Source organism: Oncorhynchus mykiss, chromosome 5, assembly GCF_013265735.2.
Source record: "Oncorhynchus mykiss isolate Arlee chromosome 5, USDA_OmykA_1.1, whole genome shotgun sequence".
In the NCBI taxonomy this organism is placed as follows: domain Eukaryota; kingdom Metazoa; phylum Chordata; class Actinopteri; order Salmoniformes; family Salmonidae; genus Oncorhynchus; species Oncorhynchus mykiss.
The window spans coordinates 73,124,276-73,142,276 of record NC_048569.1 but is presented as its reverse complement, the minus strand read 5'-3'; the positions used below and the strand labels follow the sequence as shown (position 1 = coordinate 73,142,276).

Below are 18,001 nucleotides of genomic sequence, written 5' to 3'. Positions count from 1 at the left end.
CTACGCAATTTTTGGGGGACATATTTTGTCTCGAGTGCTCCTTTCTAACCTACTGGCTAAAAAGTATACAAGAGTTCCAGAGAATCCCTTTAATTATCTCAAACAAAACATTGTCTCACTGTGAATAACTTGAAAATAAGTAATAGACAAAAAGGGGATTCAAATACAATAGAATTTACAGTGTCTTGCGAAAGTATTCAGCCCCCTTGAACTTTGCGACCTTTTTCCACATTTCAGGCTTCAAACATAAAGATATAAAACTGTATTTTTTTGTGAAGAATCAACAACAAGTGGGACTCAATCATGAAGTGGAACAACATTTATTGGATATTTCAAACTTTTTTAACAAATCAAAAACTGAAAAATTGGGCGTGCAAAATTATTCAGCCCCCTTAAGTTAATACTTTGTAGCGCCACCTTTTGCTGCGATTACAGCTGTAACTTGCTTGGGGTATGTCTCTATCAGTTTTGCACATCGAGAGACTGACATTTTTTCCCATTCCTCCTTGCAAAACAGCTCGAGCTCAGTGAAGTTGGATGGAGAGCATTTGTGAACAGCAGTTTTCAGTTCTTTCCACAGATTCTCGATTGGATTCACGTCTGGACTTTGACTTGGCCATTCTAACACCTGGATATGTTTATTTTTGAACCATTCCATTGTAGATGTTGCTTTATGTTTTGGATCATTGTCTTGTTGGAAGACAAATCTCCGTCCCAGTCTCAGGTCTTTTGCAGACTCCATCAGGTTTCCTTCCAGAATGGTCCTGTATTTGGCTCCATCCATCTTCCCATCAATTTTAACCATCTTCCCTGTCCCTGCTGAAGAAAAGCAGGCCCAAACCATGATGCTGCCACCACCATGTTTGACAGTGGGGATGGTGTGTTGCTTTTACGCCAAACATAACGTTTTGCATTGTTGCCAAAAAGTTCAATTTTGGTTTCATCTGCACCTTCTTCCACGTTTGGTGTGTCTCCCAGGTGGCTTGGGGCAAACTTTAACCGACACTTTTTATGGATATCTTTAAGAAATGGCTTTCTTCTTGCCACTCTTCCATAAAGGCCAGATTTGTGCAATATACGACTGATTGTTGTCCTATGGACAGAGTCTCCCACCTCAGCTGTAGATCTCTGCAGTTCATCCAGAGTGATCATGGGCCTCTTGGCTGCATCTCTGATCAGTTTTCTCCTTGAATGAGCTGAAAGTTTAGAGGAACGGCCAGGTCTTGGTAGATTTGCAGTGGTCTGATACTCCTTCCATTTCAATATTATCGCTTGCACAGTGCTCCTTGGGATGTTTAAAGCTTGGGAAATCTTTTTGTATCCAAATCCGGCTTTAAACTTCTTCACAACAGTATCTCGGACCTGCCTGGTGTGTTCCTTGTTCTTCATGATTCTCTCTGCGCATTTAACGGCCCTCTGAGACTATCACAGTGCAGGTGCATTTATACGGAGACTTGATTACACACAGGTGGATTGTATTTATCATCATTAGTCATTTAGGTCAACATTGGATCATTCAGAGATCCTCACTGAACTTCTGGAGAGAGTTTGCTGCACTGAAAGTAAAGGGGCTGAATAATTTTGCACGCCCAATTTTTCAGTTTTTGATTTGTTAAAAAAGTTTGAAATATCCAATAAATGTCGTTCCACTTCATGATTGTGTCCCACTTGTTGTTGATTCTTCACAAAAAAAAACAGTTTTATATCTTTATGTTTGAAGCCTGAAATGTGGCAAAAGGTCGCAAAGTTCAAGGGGGCCGAATACTTTCGCAAGGCACTGTATGCACAACTAATTCATAAATTAAAGATTCCGACTAGCAGTTGAATTTAAATCACCAACCGGAAAATAGGCTGTGAGCCTGTGCATTTTTCAGTGTGGTGTTGAATACATGGGGCATCGCAAGCTCCATTTAACAAAGTTTGTGTGACAAGCGTGAGAGTATGAGATAGGATGAGGTGATGATGAGTGAATGTGGGAGCAAAATAATTATGGAACAAGGGTAGGAAAAGGGCATGATGAAAAGAGGGAAAGAAAGAGTGTTCGAGTTAGGGAGGGTGATAGAGAGGAAGCAAAGGAGATAAAAATGGTTCTAGAAAAGTATAGTAAAACATAATTGGCTGTATTTCTCTCCTCAGTTGCTGGACTATGAGAGTCGCAGTTCATTCTCATTCTCAGTGGAAGTTGTGAACCCCATGGTGGATGCACGGTTCCTACGGAAGGGACCCTTTAAGGACTGTGCGACCGTATGGGTCATGGTCCTCAACGCAGACGAGCCCCCCCGCTTCTCCCGATCCCGTTACCGTCTGGACGTGTCTGAGAACTGTCCTCCTGTCTGCAGCGTGGGCCGAGTATCTGCTGTTGACCCAGACACAGGACAAAGCACAAACATCAGGTAGGCTACACTCACTTAGTCAGCCCGTCAGTCTGTCTGTTCGTCCGTCAGTCCGTCCATCTGTCTGTGTGTCTGTCACTCACTCACTCACATTTTCTTTACTCAAACTATTCTCTCTCCCCCTCCCCTCCCGTCTCTCTCTCAGGTACTCCATTGATCCCCAGTCTGACCTGGAGGCTCTGTTCCGTATTACTTCTGACAGCGGCCTTATCACCACGGTGATGGAGTTGGACCGGGAGCGTGAGCAATGGCATAATATCACTGTCATCGCCACACAGAGAGGTATGAGGTTCAAGTCCTTTCAGACCCAGCTGCCCACAGACAATACCTTCACTCTGGCTTAGTACAGAGTCATGTTTTCCCTCATATCACTCATTGTAGCCCTGGTGATGGCTGTGATGAAGTTGAAGTTAAACTCACTAGGCATTCCTTTCCTTTTCTAGACAATCCAAACCTTGTGACCAGGGTTGTGGTTGCCATAGAGACACTGGACCAGAATGATAATGCACCAGAGTTGGACAGACAGTACACAACATCTGTGTGTGACTCCAGTACCCCTGGACAGGTCAGTGCTGCTAACACTTACCCATGTAACTTTGACACTCCACTTTATCAATCTGTCTATCTACAGCCCTGCATGCTGAAAACCTTAATGCTAATTAATTGTACCTTCAGTACAATTATTTGTAGATGTCTTTGAAGATTTCCTATTCCTTTTATTGCGTCTCCTTTTGACTCAAGAGCAATTGATGTCAGATCACTGTTTCTGTTTTTCTTCTTCACCTTATTGGTGTAATGAGTCCTGTTTCTCCAGAGTTATTTTTCTCCATTGCCATTGGCTGAGTTATTATTATCAAATTTTTATCCAATGCCATTGGACACCAGCTGGCTGGTGTGTTTACGGACATATTCAATCAATCCTTATCCCAGTCTGCTGTTCCCACATGCTTCAAGAGGGCCACCATTGTTCCTGTTCACAAGAAAGCTAAGGTAACTGAGCTCAATGACTACCGCTTCGTAGCACTCACTTCGGTCATCATGAAGTGCTTTGAGACGGCAACTGCTCCACCTATAACCCGTAAGGCTCTCCAGAGCGTAGTGAGGTCTGCACAACGCATCACCGGGGACAAAATACCTGCCCTCCAGGACACATACACCAACCGACTAGTCAAGGACCATATCACCTCCACCCTACCTGACACCCTAGACCCACTCCAATTTGCTTACTGCCCCAATAGGTCCACAAATGACGCAATCACTCTGCACACTGCCCTAACCAATCTGGACAAGAGGAATACCTATGTAAGAATGCTGTTCATCGGTTACAGCTCAGCATTTAACACAATAGTACCCTCCAAACTCGTCATTAAGCTTGAGACCCTGGGTTTCGACCCCGCTCTGTGCAACTGGGTCCTGGACTTCCTGACAGGCCGCCCCCAGGTGGTGAGGGTAGGTAACAACATGTCCACCCCGCTGATCCTCAACACTGGGGCCCCACAAGGGTGCGTCCTCAGCCCTCTCCTGTACTCCCTGTTCACCCACGACTGCGTGGCCATGCACATCAAGTTTGCAGACGACACTACAGTGGTAGGCTTGATTACCAACAACGACGAGATACCTCCTACAGGGAGGAGGTGAGGGCCCTCGGAGTGTGGTGTCAGGAAAATAACCTCACACTCAATGTCAACAAAACAAAGGAGATGATCGTGGACTTCAGGAAACAGCAGAGGGAGCAGCCCCCTATCCACATTGACGGTACAGTAGTGGAGAGGGTGGAAAGTTTTAAGTTCCTCAGCGTACACATCACGGACAAACTGATATGGTCCACCCACACAGACAGCGTGGTGAAGAAGGTGCAGCAATGGCTCTTCAACCTCAGGAGGCTGAAGACATTTGGCTTGTCACCAAAAACACTCACAAACTTTTACAGATGCACAATCGAGAGCTTCCTGTCGGGCTGTATCACCGCCTGGTACAGCAACTGCTCCGCCCATAACCGCAAGGATCAGTACAGGTGCATCAAAGCGGGGACCGAGAGACTGAAAAATAGCTTCTATCTCAAGGCCATCAGACTGTTAAACAGCCATCACTAACATTGAGTGGCTGCTGCCAACACACTGACTCAATTCTAGCCACTTTAATAATGGAAATATTTATGTAATAAATGTATCACTAGCCACTTTAAACAATGCCACTAATGTTTACATACCCTACATTACTCATCTCATATGTATATACTGTACTCTATACCATCTACTGCATCTTGATGTAATAAATGTATCACTAGCCACTTTAAACAATAGCACTTTATATAATGTTTACATACCCTACATTACTCATCTCATATGTATATATTGTACTCTGTACCATCTACTGCATCTTGACTGTGCCGTTCGGCCATCACTCATTCATATATTTTTATGTACATATTCTTATTCATTCTTTTACACTTGTGTGTATAAGGTGGTTGTTGTGAAATTGTTAGGTTAGATTACTTGTTAGATATTACTGCATGGTCGGAACTAGAAGCACAAGCATTTCGCTACACTCGCATTAACATCTGCTAACCATGTGTATGTGACAAATCAAATTTGATTTGATTTGGAGTTGTGTGGCTGTAACCAGGTTTCCATCCAACCTTTTTTTATGTGATTAAAGTACATCAGATAAAAAATGTAATGATGGAAATTTGTAAGTAAAATGTCCGGTCTGGAGCGTGAAGTCACAAGCTCTGTTGGACGGCTACTGCGTAGCAACTGTTCTTATTATACCTCAGTAGTAGCAACCTAGCGGTGCCAAAAGCCCTGGTCTGACCTAGAAAGCCTATGTAAATTACGATCATCAGAACGGCCAAACACCCCCAAAAATGTACCCCCATTTTGGGATCTAAAATGGGCTTATTATGATCAGATTCGATCCCCACGGTGAATTATTTTCAAGTTCGCTACAAATCGAGATTAAATAGAGATCCATTCTGACTACTACATTTGTTGTCACGCAGGACCACGTGTCCAGACCAATCATGGGCTGGTAGGCTACAATGAGGTTCCCAGTTAACTCTCTCAGGCAGGATGAAAACATTTACATCAACCTTGATCCTGTGCTAGTTACGGTCACTTTCACCATGATTTTATGGTGCCATTCAAACCCATTCAGCAATATCAAAGATTTTTATAACTAACCCAAGATAGACCACAGCCTGTCGTTTCCAATGGGAGCAAATTAATCATAGTGGGCAAAACAAGCAAGGAGGTGGGCCAAGCCAAGCACGAGTTAGCGAGATCCTTTTGGAATGTTCTAGCATGTATTTGAATATTTCCGTTAGGAAACGCCTACTCTATGAAGTGAGCGTGTGCAATAACTAAATTCTCCCTTGCACTCCTACTAAACAATAAAACATATTGAAACTTTAGCAAAGGGTAAAGTTTACCAATCTTAGTCCACTACAGATTATAGTTTTCAGGAAAAGAAAACTGTATTGAGATCAAATGTTTCATCTTCTCCCACTTCCGGCCACTGGGCCATTTGTTGGTGAGGGAAAATGTCAACCGGAGGCTTCAGATTTATACATCTGTTGAAACATCTAGCTCATTGTTCTATCTGTGGCAATATGGCGTTCTTCAAAGTCAAATACTTCCGTCTTCATGCGCCATCGAGAGTTTTCCAAAGGAATACATGGATGACGTCAGCGCTATCACCATCTACTGGCTTTAATGTCAATGCTTCATGCACAGAATTTTATCCGCAACAAGTCAATTTGAAGGAATCACATCTCTGGTGGGAAAATGTACATGCAGATTTTTGAATATTCGTATGAAAATCTGTCGCCAATTGGATGGAAACCTAGCTTGTGAGGTCCAATAGAAGTTCTCCTCTCTCTGCTCTGTCTCGCAGGTTGTTCAGGTGGTGAGGGCAGTGGATAGGGACCAGGGAGGACAGGCCGTCACCATCCACTTCAGCATCCCTCCAGAGTTCAGCTCTGCTCTAAACCTCACCATCAGGGAGAGTGGAGGTGAATTCTAGCTATGTTCAACCTCTATGTCAAGCTGTCACCCTCCTCAAACCCCTTATGTCAAATCAGAAATTCTGCAACTGGATTATCATTGACAATATGCTTATTTTTATTTTACATGCTTGATGACAGTGCGCCTGCATCTTACAGTGACGATATAGACCTGTTGAATTTAACTGAAATTCATATTATGACGTATAACTGGAGAATGGCATTCATGTACAAGTGACCTGATGACTGACTTGAGTTTCTGGTGTTATTGTCTTATTCAATCCCAGGTGCCACAGCCAGCCTTGTTCTCCAGTCGGCACTGCAGCCCCTCCCTGACTTCTCCTTCTCCCTCCTCACCCTGTACGTGCCCATTGTGCTGCGGGATGGGGCGTCTGGCCTCACCAACACCGGGACGGTCACCGTGAACGTATGTCCCTGTCTGAGAGGGGGCATGCGGGCCGAGGAGCAGGGGAGACAGAGGGACAGGGGCTGGGAGAGACAGACGGTATGTCTGCCCCGGCCCTCAACCTCTCCATCACTGATCTTCAGTATGGTCACCCTGCTGGCCCTGCTGGCCTGTGTCACTACACTGCTAGGTAAGACTTGAGGTCTACTGTCTGATGTATAGTACACATGCCTGTTTCTACTGTTCTCAGTATACTACCTGTGTCTGTCTGTCTGAAGATCAGTATCCCGTGAAATGGACTGCAGTGTCAGTGTGTGGTATTTACGATAATGTGCCTCTCTCTCTCTCCCCCAGTGGTGTGTGCTCTGTCTCTGTCTCTGCGGCATCAGAAGCAAGACTCCCACTCCCCATTTGAGGAGGAGGATGTGAGGGAGAACATCATTACCTACGATGACGAAGGGGGAGGGGAGGCAGACACTGCTGCCTTTGACATCACCGCGCTCCAGAGCATGCACAGAGTAGAGAGCATGCACAGAGTAGAGAGCATGCAGGACAGCAGGAACATGTGAGCTGTGACGTCTGTTTGTGTGCGTGTGTGTGTGAGCATGCGTGAGGGAGTGTGGGCGTGCACGTGTCTCTGTGTTGCTCTGCCTTATGCTCTTGTCTTCCCCCAGATGGTACACCCAGCAGAATCAGGCCAGGGACATGACGTACAGCTGGAGCCGGACCCCACACTCTACTGCGGACCCACAGCGTCCAGGCTCAGCCCTTGTATACGGACGCCTCTGCTACAGCATTCACACCCTGCCTGTCCTCAGAGACTGTCACAAGGGGCCAACACCGTTCCAGTCAGGTCTGCAGCTGGCCAAACCGATGGGAACCTATGAGCTTCCTGGCAATCACATGGATAATAACTCCCTAGTCATCCAGAACCAGGGCACCTTTGATCTACTGGAGCCTGAAGCGATTCATCTCAACTCTGCTGAGCCATGGTGCCCCAGCAGAGATGGACCAGAGATCTGGGTGGCTAACAGCAGACCCACAGAAAAAGAGGGAGGCAGGGAGACCAACACTGACACCCAGCAGCAGCTGCATCCAGAGCAGGGCCCAATCAGAGTCAGATATTAGCTTTCATATATAATGGATGTAACAATGTTGTTATTATCAACCTCAGCTGTCTCAATATTATTTTTGTAAATCTCTCAGGCTATTTTTCATTTTAAAGTATTTGATAATCGTTATAAAAGTATTGTGTATTTCCTCCCCAGGCACAGCCTGAGTCTGTACTGACAGATGAAGCACTGGTTCTGACCTATTCTGTCCCAAATGGCTCATCCTCTCAGAGTCACAGCAGCAGCATCTCTTCATCAGAGCAGCAGGAGAACAATCCAGACCTCATTCCCTCCCACACTACCACCACCACCGGAGCTTCTAGCTCTGCAGTAGAAGACACAGACACAGATTCCTCTTCTCTCCCCAGCTCAGAGAATAATGAATATGCTGTTGGTGTTAGCCAGATAAATACTAATCACATCCACACTAATCTACTGGGGGACTCAACATACAGCATTGTGGGTTCACTAAACCAGGGCAGTGGAGGGATACCTGTGACTGGGACTACTTTGTATCCAGGCAGTGCAGAATTCCTGAACATGTATGCGCTGAGTAGGAGGGACCTGACCCCACAGCTACTACCCCTCTCTGGAGGCATGCTGGGATACGGCAGGGGGTGGGGTTGTGAGCGGGGACTGGTGGCTGACATGGTAGGGGGTGGGGCTAACTGTAACTCCTCCCTGCCTGTGAGGATGGAGGACTTCCTGAAGCACCGTCTGGACCAGGTGACCTTAGACCTATCCCAGCCACCCTACGACTCACTGCAGACCTACGAGTTTGAGGGGGGGGACTCCCGAGCGGGGTCGCTGAGCTCACTGGAGAGCGAGGGAGAGAGAGAGGAGGAGAGGGTGAGGGAAACAGTAGACAAGTTGGACCAGAAGTTCCAAAGGCTGGTGAAGATAATCAAAGAGAGAGAACAAGAAAAGGAGTTTGACAGAAGGTCAGTGGAGGAGGAGACACTGGTAGGAGATAGAAGCCAAGGTTTGGTTGTCAATGACACAAGCAAAACAGAGAGTGTGGGTGAAGAAAAAGAGGTCTCAAGGTGGGATTTTTAGAGAACCTGCGAATCAAAGACACTGAGTAGCAGTTTGAAAAGGAGAGAGACTCCAACGGATTCAATTTAAAAGCAATACGAGGGTGTTATGCACAACTTCAGAGAGAAAGTTCTGTTCTGTTCAATGACTAAACCTCCTGCTCATTGGCAATGCAGCACAGCCGAGACATGCCAGAGGATCCATTCAGCACACCTCATGAACTCACCCTTCTGTGTTTATTAAAGAGCATATAAAATCCGTCACTTTTAGACTTCTCTTGTAACTGATATGAATAATTCACTTAGCTAAATTTATGAAAAATTAACTTTCTGAAATATTGATTCCCAGCCCTGAAAGCCGCATTGTTGGAAAATAGGCCTCATGAAAAATGTAATGGAATTGTGATATTTAATATTGATAGTTTAATAGGGGCACTCTCACTCAGAACACTGTGTTCCCAAATGCATAATTTAAACTGAATTTAACCAATTTAAAAAGCACACTTTACATGGAGTTAATATAAACATATAGGCATGACTGAAGAATCTGTCCACATTACATCCAGTCAAATGGAAGCTGTTCTGATGATAACATCTTAGTAGACACACTGTAGTATACAGGTGCTATGTTGCTTCACAATCAGGAGGGAGCTCCTCTGAATTTAATTGTGTAGCCAACAAGCTATGTATTGTGTAACTCCCAGTAATTATAATCACAGTGGGAAATTCTATGAAACACTATGCAATTTGCACACATACCTGAGATAATATGTCCTTGAAGGAGCCTTGTAAAAAGTGTCATGTTTCCTACTATAGCGACATGATTATGTGCATTTTGTAAATATCAACCTCTGCAATGTGGTGATTATTCAGTGGAGGATTTCACACAAACCAAGAAAGCGTCCCTTTATGAGTAACACTGTCATTATTTCACTCACTGAATACAAGAAATGACACCCATCATTTGAAGTGATTAAATGGTTGTTGTTGAATATGTCTCGTGACATGTTATTTCCCCCAGATAGTTCAGATATAACATTTTGGGCAATATAAACCTGTTCATTGATTTTAGGGCTGTAGTGATATTCTGGTCTGCTTTCATATTTGCAACCCTTCCTACTACACAAGCTGGCTCTTTCTTTAAACCTGAGATGGAACTGGGAAAACATTCACACGCAATCTTACTGTTGACTATACTGTGAATAATTTAACTGAATAATGATTCATATGACCACCAATCAATATTTCCCACCAAAAGATCAAGATGATCTGATTTGCAAACAATATGGCTAATTTCTACTACTACTGCAAAAAACTCATCGCTTTTAAAATGAGCTATTAAAATGATAACAATGTTACTTTCAATTACTATGTGACGACTACATTTAGCATAGACCAGGAGCCTTGGTCAAACTGACATTTGTTTGTTCCACCAGGCCTCTATGTAATCACCAAGGGGAATTAAATCTCAATCAACCAACCATCTTAATGAGAATTAGATTTGTACTTGATACATTTGACAACAAAAATCCTTAGTTCTTTGGGTAGAAAAAATAGGTGTGGAGATTGTCCTGTGGCTTCTATGAAGAATAGGCAATGAGAAAGAGGAGTAAATTAAAACTGAATGAATAGTCTAAGGCTAAATTAGAGAAAATAACAGTGCATAAATTATAGAACATGCGAGTTGAGTATTGAGGTTAGAGCGTTGGACTAGTAACCGGAAGGTTGCAAGTTCAAACACCCGAGCTGACAAGGTACAAATCTGTCGTTCTGCCCCTGAACAGGCAGTTAACCCACTGTTCCTAGGCCGTCATTGAAAATAAGAATTTGTTCTTAACTGACTTGCCTAGTTAAATAAAGGTCAAATAAAAAAATTACCATGACTATGTACAGTTGATATGGAATAGAAAATGAATTAATATGGAAATAAGACAAAATGAAGCCAGCTATATTCATTAAAAAAAATACTTTTATATATTTTCTCTGCAACAGTAATAATAAGTGTAATAGAATTGGTCAAATTAAAAAACAAGACAGAGAACGTTATTTCATGTACCTTGAATTCCAATTCAACACATTTATAACATATTGATTGCATGGCTCTGGCCACCCTTGAAGTATCGTTGATTATACACATAAAAAGCCATGAAGAAAACATTCGTCCATCTACTCAAACATTGCTCTCATCTTGCAGTAACACTGAATGAAGTGAAGTAATGAGGTTTGAGATCACAGCCTGGAGTTTAAAAAAATTCTGTATGAATCAGGTTTGTGGCAGTACAACAATGTCCCAAGAGGTAAAGTATACAGTGGCTTGCAAAAGTATTCACACCCCGTAGCATTTTTTCCTATTTTGTTGCCTTACAATCTGGAATTAAAATTGATTTTTGGGGGGGGTTTGAATCATTTGATTTACACAACATGCTACCACTTTGAAGAAGCAAAATATTTGTTATTGTGAAACAAACAAGAAATAAGACAAAAAAATGTTTGCCTTGAGCGTGCATACCTATTCACCCCCGCAAACTCAATACTTTGTAGAGACACCTTTTGTAGCAATTGTAGCTGTATGTTTCTTGGGGTATGTCTCTATAAGCTTGGCACATATATCCACTGGGATTTTTGTCCATTCTTCAAGGCAAAACTGCTCCAGCTCCTTCAGGTTGGATGGGTTCCGCTGGTGTAGAGCAATCTTCAAATCAAATCAAATCAAATGTATTTGTCACATACACATGGTTAGCAGATGTTAATGTGAGTGTAGTGAAATGCTTGTGCTTCTAGTTCCAACAATGTAGTAATAACCAACGAGTAATCTAACCTAACAATTCCAAAACTACTACCTTATACACACAAGTGTAAAGGGATAAAGAATATTTAAGTCAGACCACAGATTCTCAATTGGATTGAGGTCTGGGCTTTTCCTAGTCCATTCCAAGACATTTAAATGTTTCCCCTTAAACCACTTGAGTGTTGCTTTAGCAGTATGCTCAGGGTATTGCCCTGCTGAAAGGTGAACCTCCGTCCCAGTCACAAATCTTTGCAAGACTGAAACAGGTTTCCCTCAAGAATTTCCCTGTATTTAGCGCCATCCATCATTCCTTCAATTCTGACCAATTTCCCAGTCCCTGCCGATGAACCCCCCCCCCCCCCCCGTGGTCGGGGTGATGAGAGGTGTTGGGTTTGCGCCAGACATAGTGTTTTCCTTGCTGGCCAAAAAGCTCAATTTTAGCCTCATCTGACCAGAAAATCTTCTTCTATATGTTTGGGGAGTCTTCCACATGCCTTTTTGGTGAACACCAAACGTGTTTGCTTATTTTTTTCTTTAAGCAATGGCTTTTTTCAGGTCACACTTCCATAAAGCCCAGCTCTGTGGAGTGTACGGCAGCTCCTCCAATCTCTGCTGTGGAGCTTTGCAGCTCCTTCAGGGTTATCTATGGTCTCTTTGTTGCCTCTCTGATTGGTCCGTGAGTTTTGGTGGGCGGCCCTCTCTTGGCAGGTTTGTTGTGCTGCCATATTCTTTCCATTTTTTAATAATGGATTTAATGGTGCTCCATGGGATGTTCAAAGTTTCAGATATTTTTTTATAACCCAACCCTGATCTGCACTTCTTCACAACTTTGTCCCTGACCTGTTTGGAGAGCTCCTTGGTCTTCATGGTTGGTGGTGCCCCTTGCTTAGTGGTGTTGCAGACTCTGGGGCCTTTCAGAACAGGTGTATATATATATACTGAGATCATTTGACAGATTATGTGACACTTAGCTTGAACACAGGTGGACTTTATTTAAGTAATTATGTGAATTCTGAAGGTAATTGGTTAAACCAGATCTTATTTAGGGGCTTCATAGCAAAGGGGGTGAATACATATGCAAGCACCACTTTTCTGTCATTTTTTTAATTTCACTTTACCAATTTGGACTATTTTGTGTATGTCCATAACATGAAATACAAATAAAAATCCATTTCAATTACAGGTTGTTATGCAACAAAATAGGAAAACCGCCAAGGGGGATGAATACTTTTGCAAGGCACTGTATGTATTGCATCAACTCTGTCCTCAAGTCCTCATTTTGCACCCTGGGAGAACTGCAGAAGCGCTTCATTGACTAATTTCATAGTCACTCCTTCAGGGACCAGAACACAGTGCACACCTGAGAGAGAAACCAGAGTTCAGGGACCAGAACACAGTGCACACCTGAGAGAGAAACCAGAGTTCAGGGACCAGAACACAGTGCACACCTGAGAGAGAAACCAGAGTTCAGGGACCAGAACACAGTGCACACCTGAGAGAGAAACCAGAGTTCAGGGACCAGAACACAGTACACACCTGAGAGAGAAATCAGAGTTCAGGGACCAGAACACAGTGCACACCTGAGAGAGAAACCAGAGTTCAGGGACCAGAACACAGTGCACACCTGAGAGTGAAACCAGAGTTCAGGGACCAGAACACAGTTCACACCTGAGAGCGAAACCAGAGTTCAGGGTAAGTTAAAGTACTTGTGTTGTTATCTCCTTTGGGTGTGAATGGTTTATGCAATATACAGTACTTGCTAATTTGCTATACTTCAAAACAGATGTCATGTCATAATGTCCGTGGTCAACTCATGATATGGAATCATTTTAAATCATCTATAATTTGACCTACCCTGTTGTGCATGCATTTTAATGACTTTACGAAATTATAAATTGGTTTGAGTTGAGGTGGAAAGTTATGAAAGTTGTACCTAGTCGACTGACTGCTGTGATGTTCCTGTGTTCGTCATCAAAGAACATCATCTCACTGAATTTGAATCCACTGTCTGCCTGGAGCCTGAACAAAGACACAATGAGAGTGAGTTCCACTATAAACACTTTCACGGCCAGACATGAACACAAACACACACTTCCATCCTCACAGAAGAATCGTCCAGTGGTAGTGGTCGTTAATGCTGCATTCACATGCTAGAAATGTCAGATTTGCTAATTTGTTTAACGTGGCACGTGATTAACTACAACCAGTTATAGCAAGTCAGAAATGTCAGAGTTTCCTAGTTCCAACTAGCACGTGAACACGGCAATCTCAAATTCAGACACTTACTTTTTGAAGTGAGGGACCTTTGACCCCGGGTATATTTCCTTGAAGGATATGTATTGGTTGAGATTGAAGAGGGACAACAGCTGATTGGCTCCATCTACCTCATCTGTGCTGAGAAATATAAATAAAATATTGATTTACAATGGCATGTTATTTCAAACAATCATCTAGAGGCTAAAAACAGAAATGCCCGTTGTCTAAATACATTTTACATAGATGTTAAAACATATTTTTAATCAGGATTATAAAATAGCATGATTTTGTTTTACAATTCGTTGATCACTGTATGAACTGACCGTGATGCCACTCCAATCTGGATCCCTTGGACATGTAGAGAAGTCAATATGTCCACTGTTTCGGGGAACAGTTGGATTTTCTCCCTCCTTGCATTCAACACCACTCCCCTGTCGGGAAAGGCAGATGAGATATTATTTGAAATTTGAAAAGACATGGCTGATGTCTGTAAGAGTTGGAAGGGAGAGGATTTAGAGAAAGATATAGCCTAAAGCCATCATTAGCTTGATACTCAACAAGATTTTAACCAATAAACTCACTCTTTGTCTTTGTGAAATTGTGGGTCCACATAGCTATTCACCCAGAAGGGCCAAAGAGTATAATCTGAGATAAGGAAAAAACAAAACAGAGATTATGGAGGATGACAGAAACACATGACAGATAGCTAGACAAGCTACTTTAGCTGTAACAATATTCTTGTTCTGCTTTGGTATTAGCAAGATATGCTATTTGTTGAGTCTTCATTCTCATAACATTGCTAGCTAGCTACATAGCTAGATAAAGTTAGCTAGCTAACGTTACAGTAGTTATATTTTCAATTTACCCAGGTCAAACACAACAAACTTTGGTTTGGACATAGCTAGCTATTTCCTGAGTTAAGCAGTAACTGTTTCAATTATCTAGTAGCTAACTGACCCTGATAATCGTAAAATCTACGACAAGCTAGCTACATCCAGTGTGGTAGTTGTGGTTATGTGCTCAGAAGATCTAGATGCGGAAGTAAAAGTACAAATAGATCACATTGGTAGCTATACCAGTGATACTTTGAGGAGATGGGGAAACTACATTGGAATCGTATCTGCCAGAGCACAGATTAACTGATGAATTTACGAGCGCAAAACATCCTTTGAATATGACATGTGTCAGTAAAGGTTGACAAAAAACGGAATTAAATTGTTGCTAGCAACAGTTACAGCCACTAACGCTCTAGATAACATGAACACAGCCTAACTAGTTCTGCTATGGCGAGCAAAATTGTCAGAGTGAAGTGTTCTCAATGTCTGGAAGTAATTTACGTTCGCAAGCTATCAACCCCCCCAAAACACTAGCAGGCTATCCAACTTTAGTCAGTTACATTGGGCGCTTGACTGCCTTTGGTATGTTCGTAATTTCATCAGTTATTCTGCGCTCAGGCACACTCAGGCGAGAGTGCTCTGAAATCGGAGTAGAGAGCCAGAGCGAATTTACGAATTTACGTTCTGAGGTCAGAACGCTCGGATCAACACTGCGCGCTAGCTCAAAAACCCAACATTAGCATGAATTTCGTGAACAACAAGTACAACATTACAAATATTTTCCGATATGTAAGATATTTAACTTATCTGTAATATTGTGTCGTTTTTGAATAGTGACATTGCGTACTTTCGATGAAAATAGTCAGGTTTATCTACTCATACCCTGACTTTGAGAAGGACTTGCGGGACGATTTGCTTAGCAACCGCGTGATGCAGAATGACAACGTGAACGCGATTGGACGACAGCCAGTTTGGTGGGGCGTGAGCTCGCCAGTTTGTAGTCGTAAAACCCGAAAAATATTTACCTCTGGTTCGTTCCGCCATCACAATGGGAAAAAATGAATGGGGGAAGAATAAACGCAGAAAATAAGGTACGAGGTTAACACATGCTTAGGAGATATTATACGGTTTCTATGAGATAATAGCAGTCAGTTTACATGACCATTATTAATTATGAAGCCTTAATTCACAAAAAGTGACGTTAACTGATGAAGATAATCTCATAGAGCAAAACGTATAAAATATCCGATGCCTGTGTTTACCACATACCTTATTTTCAGCGTTTATCCAAAAACCCTATAAAACGCCAATAATTTTCATGGTAGAGTTAGTGCCTACAAAAAGACGCAATTACTATTTATCTGTCTATACGGTCCTCAATTCAAAGTCCAATGGGGTGTCCTTTTTTACATGTTTTATTTATTTCACCTTTATTTAACCAGGTAGGCTAGTTGAGAACAAGTTCTCATTTACAACTGCGACCTGGTCAAGATAAAGCAAAGCAGTTCGACACATATAGCACAGAGTTACACATGAAATAAACAAACATACAGTCAATAAATACAATAGAGAAAGTCTATATACAGTGTGTGCAAATGAGGTAGGATAAGAGGGGTGAGGCAATACATAGGCCATAGTGGCGAAATTATTACAGTATGGCAAATTAAACACTGGGATGATAGATGTGCAGAAGATGAGTGTGCAAGGAGTGGCACTGGGGTGCAAAGGAGCAAAATAAATACAATAATACAATAAATGGTGCAAAGGGGAAGAAAAAAAAATATAAATCAAATAAATAACCATATGGTGATGAGGTAGTTGGATGGGCTATTTACAGATAGGCTTTGTACAGGTGCAGTGATCTGTGAGCTGGTGCTTAAAGCTAATGAGGGAGATATGAGTCTCCAGCTTCAGTGATTTTTGCAGTTAGTTCCAGTCATTGGCAGCAGAGAACTGGAAGGAAAGGCAGCCGAAGGAGGAATTGGCTTTGGGGGTGACCAGTGAAATATACCTGCTGGAGCGCGTGCTGCGGGTGGGTGCTGCTATGGTGACCAGTGAGCTGAGATATGGCGGGGCTTTACCTAGCAACGACTTATAGATGACCTGGAGCCAGTGGGTTTGGCAACGGATATGAAGCTTCCTCTCTTATTTTCAGAACCCATTGGAGGAGAAGGTCAGAGGGAAGGGACCTTTGTCTTTCAATTAAATTCAAATGGTTTTATTGGCATAGGAAAAATGTTTACATTGCCAAAGCAAGTGAAATAGAAAATAGACAAAAATACATTTAACAAGGGAAATAAACAATCAGAAATGAACAGTAAACATTACACTCACAAAAGTTTTAAAAGAATAGACATGTCAAATGTTATATTATTGGTTGTAAAAATGAGCAAATAATTGAAGTACAAAAGGGGAAAATATATAAACAGATAAATATAGGTTGTATTTACATTGGTGTTTGTGCTTCACTGGTTGCCCTTTTTTGTGATGGCACACTGTGGTATTTCACGTAATAGATGTGGGAGTTTATATGGGACTTTATCAAGATTGGATTTGTTTAAAAATTATTTTGGGGTCTGTGTAATCTGAGGGAATCTAATGGGTTTTGAGAAGGAGAGAGGAGTATTCAATTGAGATCTTTCCACACTTTAGCTAAACCATCTTCGGTATACACTTATCGACCAGCAGAGGTCATACTTCAGTCTGTCGATGGTCTCCGTAGGCCTACAATACATGCTTTGGAGGTGGAAGTTATCCCCTTATCTATCAAATGAATAGCCATAATAAGACTGCAAACCCACATGATAATATAAGCACTATACACACATACACATGGATTTTGTGTTGTAGAGTAGTGGCACACACTTAATGTGTTGTGAAATGTATTGTAATGTTTTTACAATTGTATAACATCCTTAATTTGGCTGGACCCAAGGAAGAGTAGCTGCTGCCTTGGCAAAGGACAATCTAATCGACCTTGGCTCATATTACACATATATAGCTAAAACAACTGTATGTCCTAAACAACTGTATGTTCTGACCGCATGGCTAAAACCTCCCCCTTGTGTCTAGAATAAGAAATGGCTATGATGTGGGAAGAAAACAATTCAGCCAGTGAACAGAATGTTCTCAAACAAATGACTCACAGAAGCTTTCCCTTTGTAACATGTCCT

General features: G+C 42.3%; 2 protein-coding genes across 10 annotated transcripts in view; one reads left to right on the top strand and one right to left on the bottom strand.

Annotated features, from left to right (window-relative positions):
• Positions 1–10,175, top strand: part of LOC110524523 (cadherin-2-like) — a 31,330-nt gene extending 21,155 nt beyond the window's left edge. The window contains exons 7-14 of the mRNA XM_021604252.2: positions 2,137–2,393; positions 2,539–2,675; positions 2,837–2,958; positions 6,288–6,405; positions 6,684–6,992; positions 7,157–7,367; positions 7,477–7,918; positions 8,071–10,175. Of these exons, the coding sequence (XP_021459927.2) occupies positions 2,137–2,393; positions 2,539–2,675; positions 2,837–2,958; positions 6,288–6,405; positions 6,684–6,992; positions 7,157–7,367; positions 7,477–7,918; positions 8,071–8,970 (2,496 nt within the window). The 3' untranslated portion in view covers positions 8,971–10,175. The remainder of the gene's footprint in view (positions 1–2,136; positions 2,394–2,538; positions 2,676–2,836; positions 2,959–6,287; positions 6,406–6,683; positions 6,993–7,156; positions 7,368–7,476; positions 7,919–8,070) is intronic.
• Positions 10,176–12,705: 2,530 nt separating this feature from the next.
• mdp1 (magnesium dependent phosphatase 1) lies at positions 12,706–15,645 on the bottom strand. 9 transcript variants are annotated; one of them, XM_021601264.2, is made up of 6 exons: positions 15,389–15,635; positions 14,574–14,637; positions 14,316–14,423; positions 14,023–14,130; positions 13,670–13,755; positions 12,706–13,096 (listed from the first exon to the last, which is right to left on the bottom strand). In XM_021601264.2, exons 1-6 carry the CDS (start codon positions 15,426–15,428, stop codon positions 13,011–13,013), a joined length of 492 nt encoding a protein of 163 aa, XP_021456939.2. In that variant the 5' UTR covers positions 15,429–15,635; the 3' UTR covers positions 12,706–13,010.
• Positions 15,646–18,001: the final 2,356 nt, after the last annotated feature.

Excerpts from the sequence above, each read along its gene's own strand:
- mdp1 (XM_036976512.1), bottom strand. The coding sequence starts at position 15,428 with ATGAAATTACGAACATACCAAAGGCAGTCAAGCGCCCAAT. Across the intron at positions 14,638-15,388 it reads AAGGCAGTCAAGCGCCCAAT|ATTATACTCTTTGGCCCTTC; the intron begins GTAACTGACTAA and ends TCCTTATCTCAG. Across the intron at positions 14,424-14,573 it reads CAATTTCACAAAGACAAAGA|GGGAGTGGTGTTGAATGCAA; the intron begins GTGAGTTTATTG and ends CTTTCCCGACAG.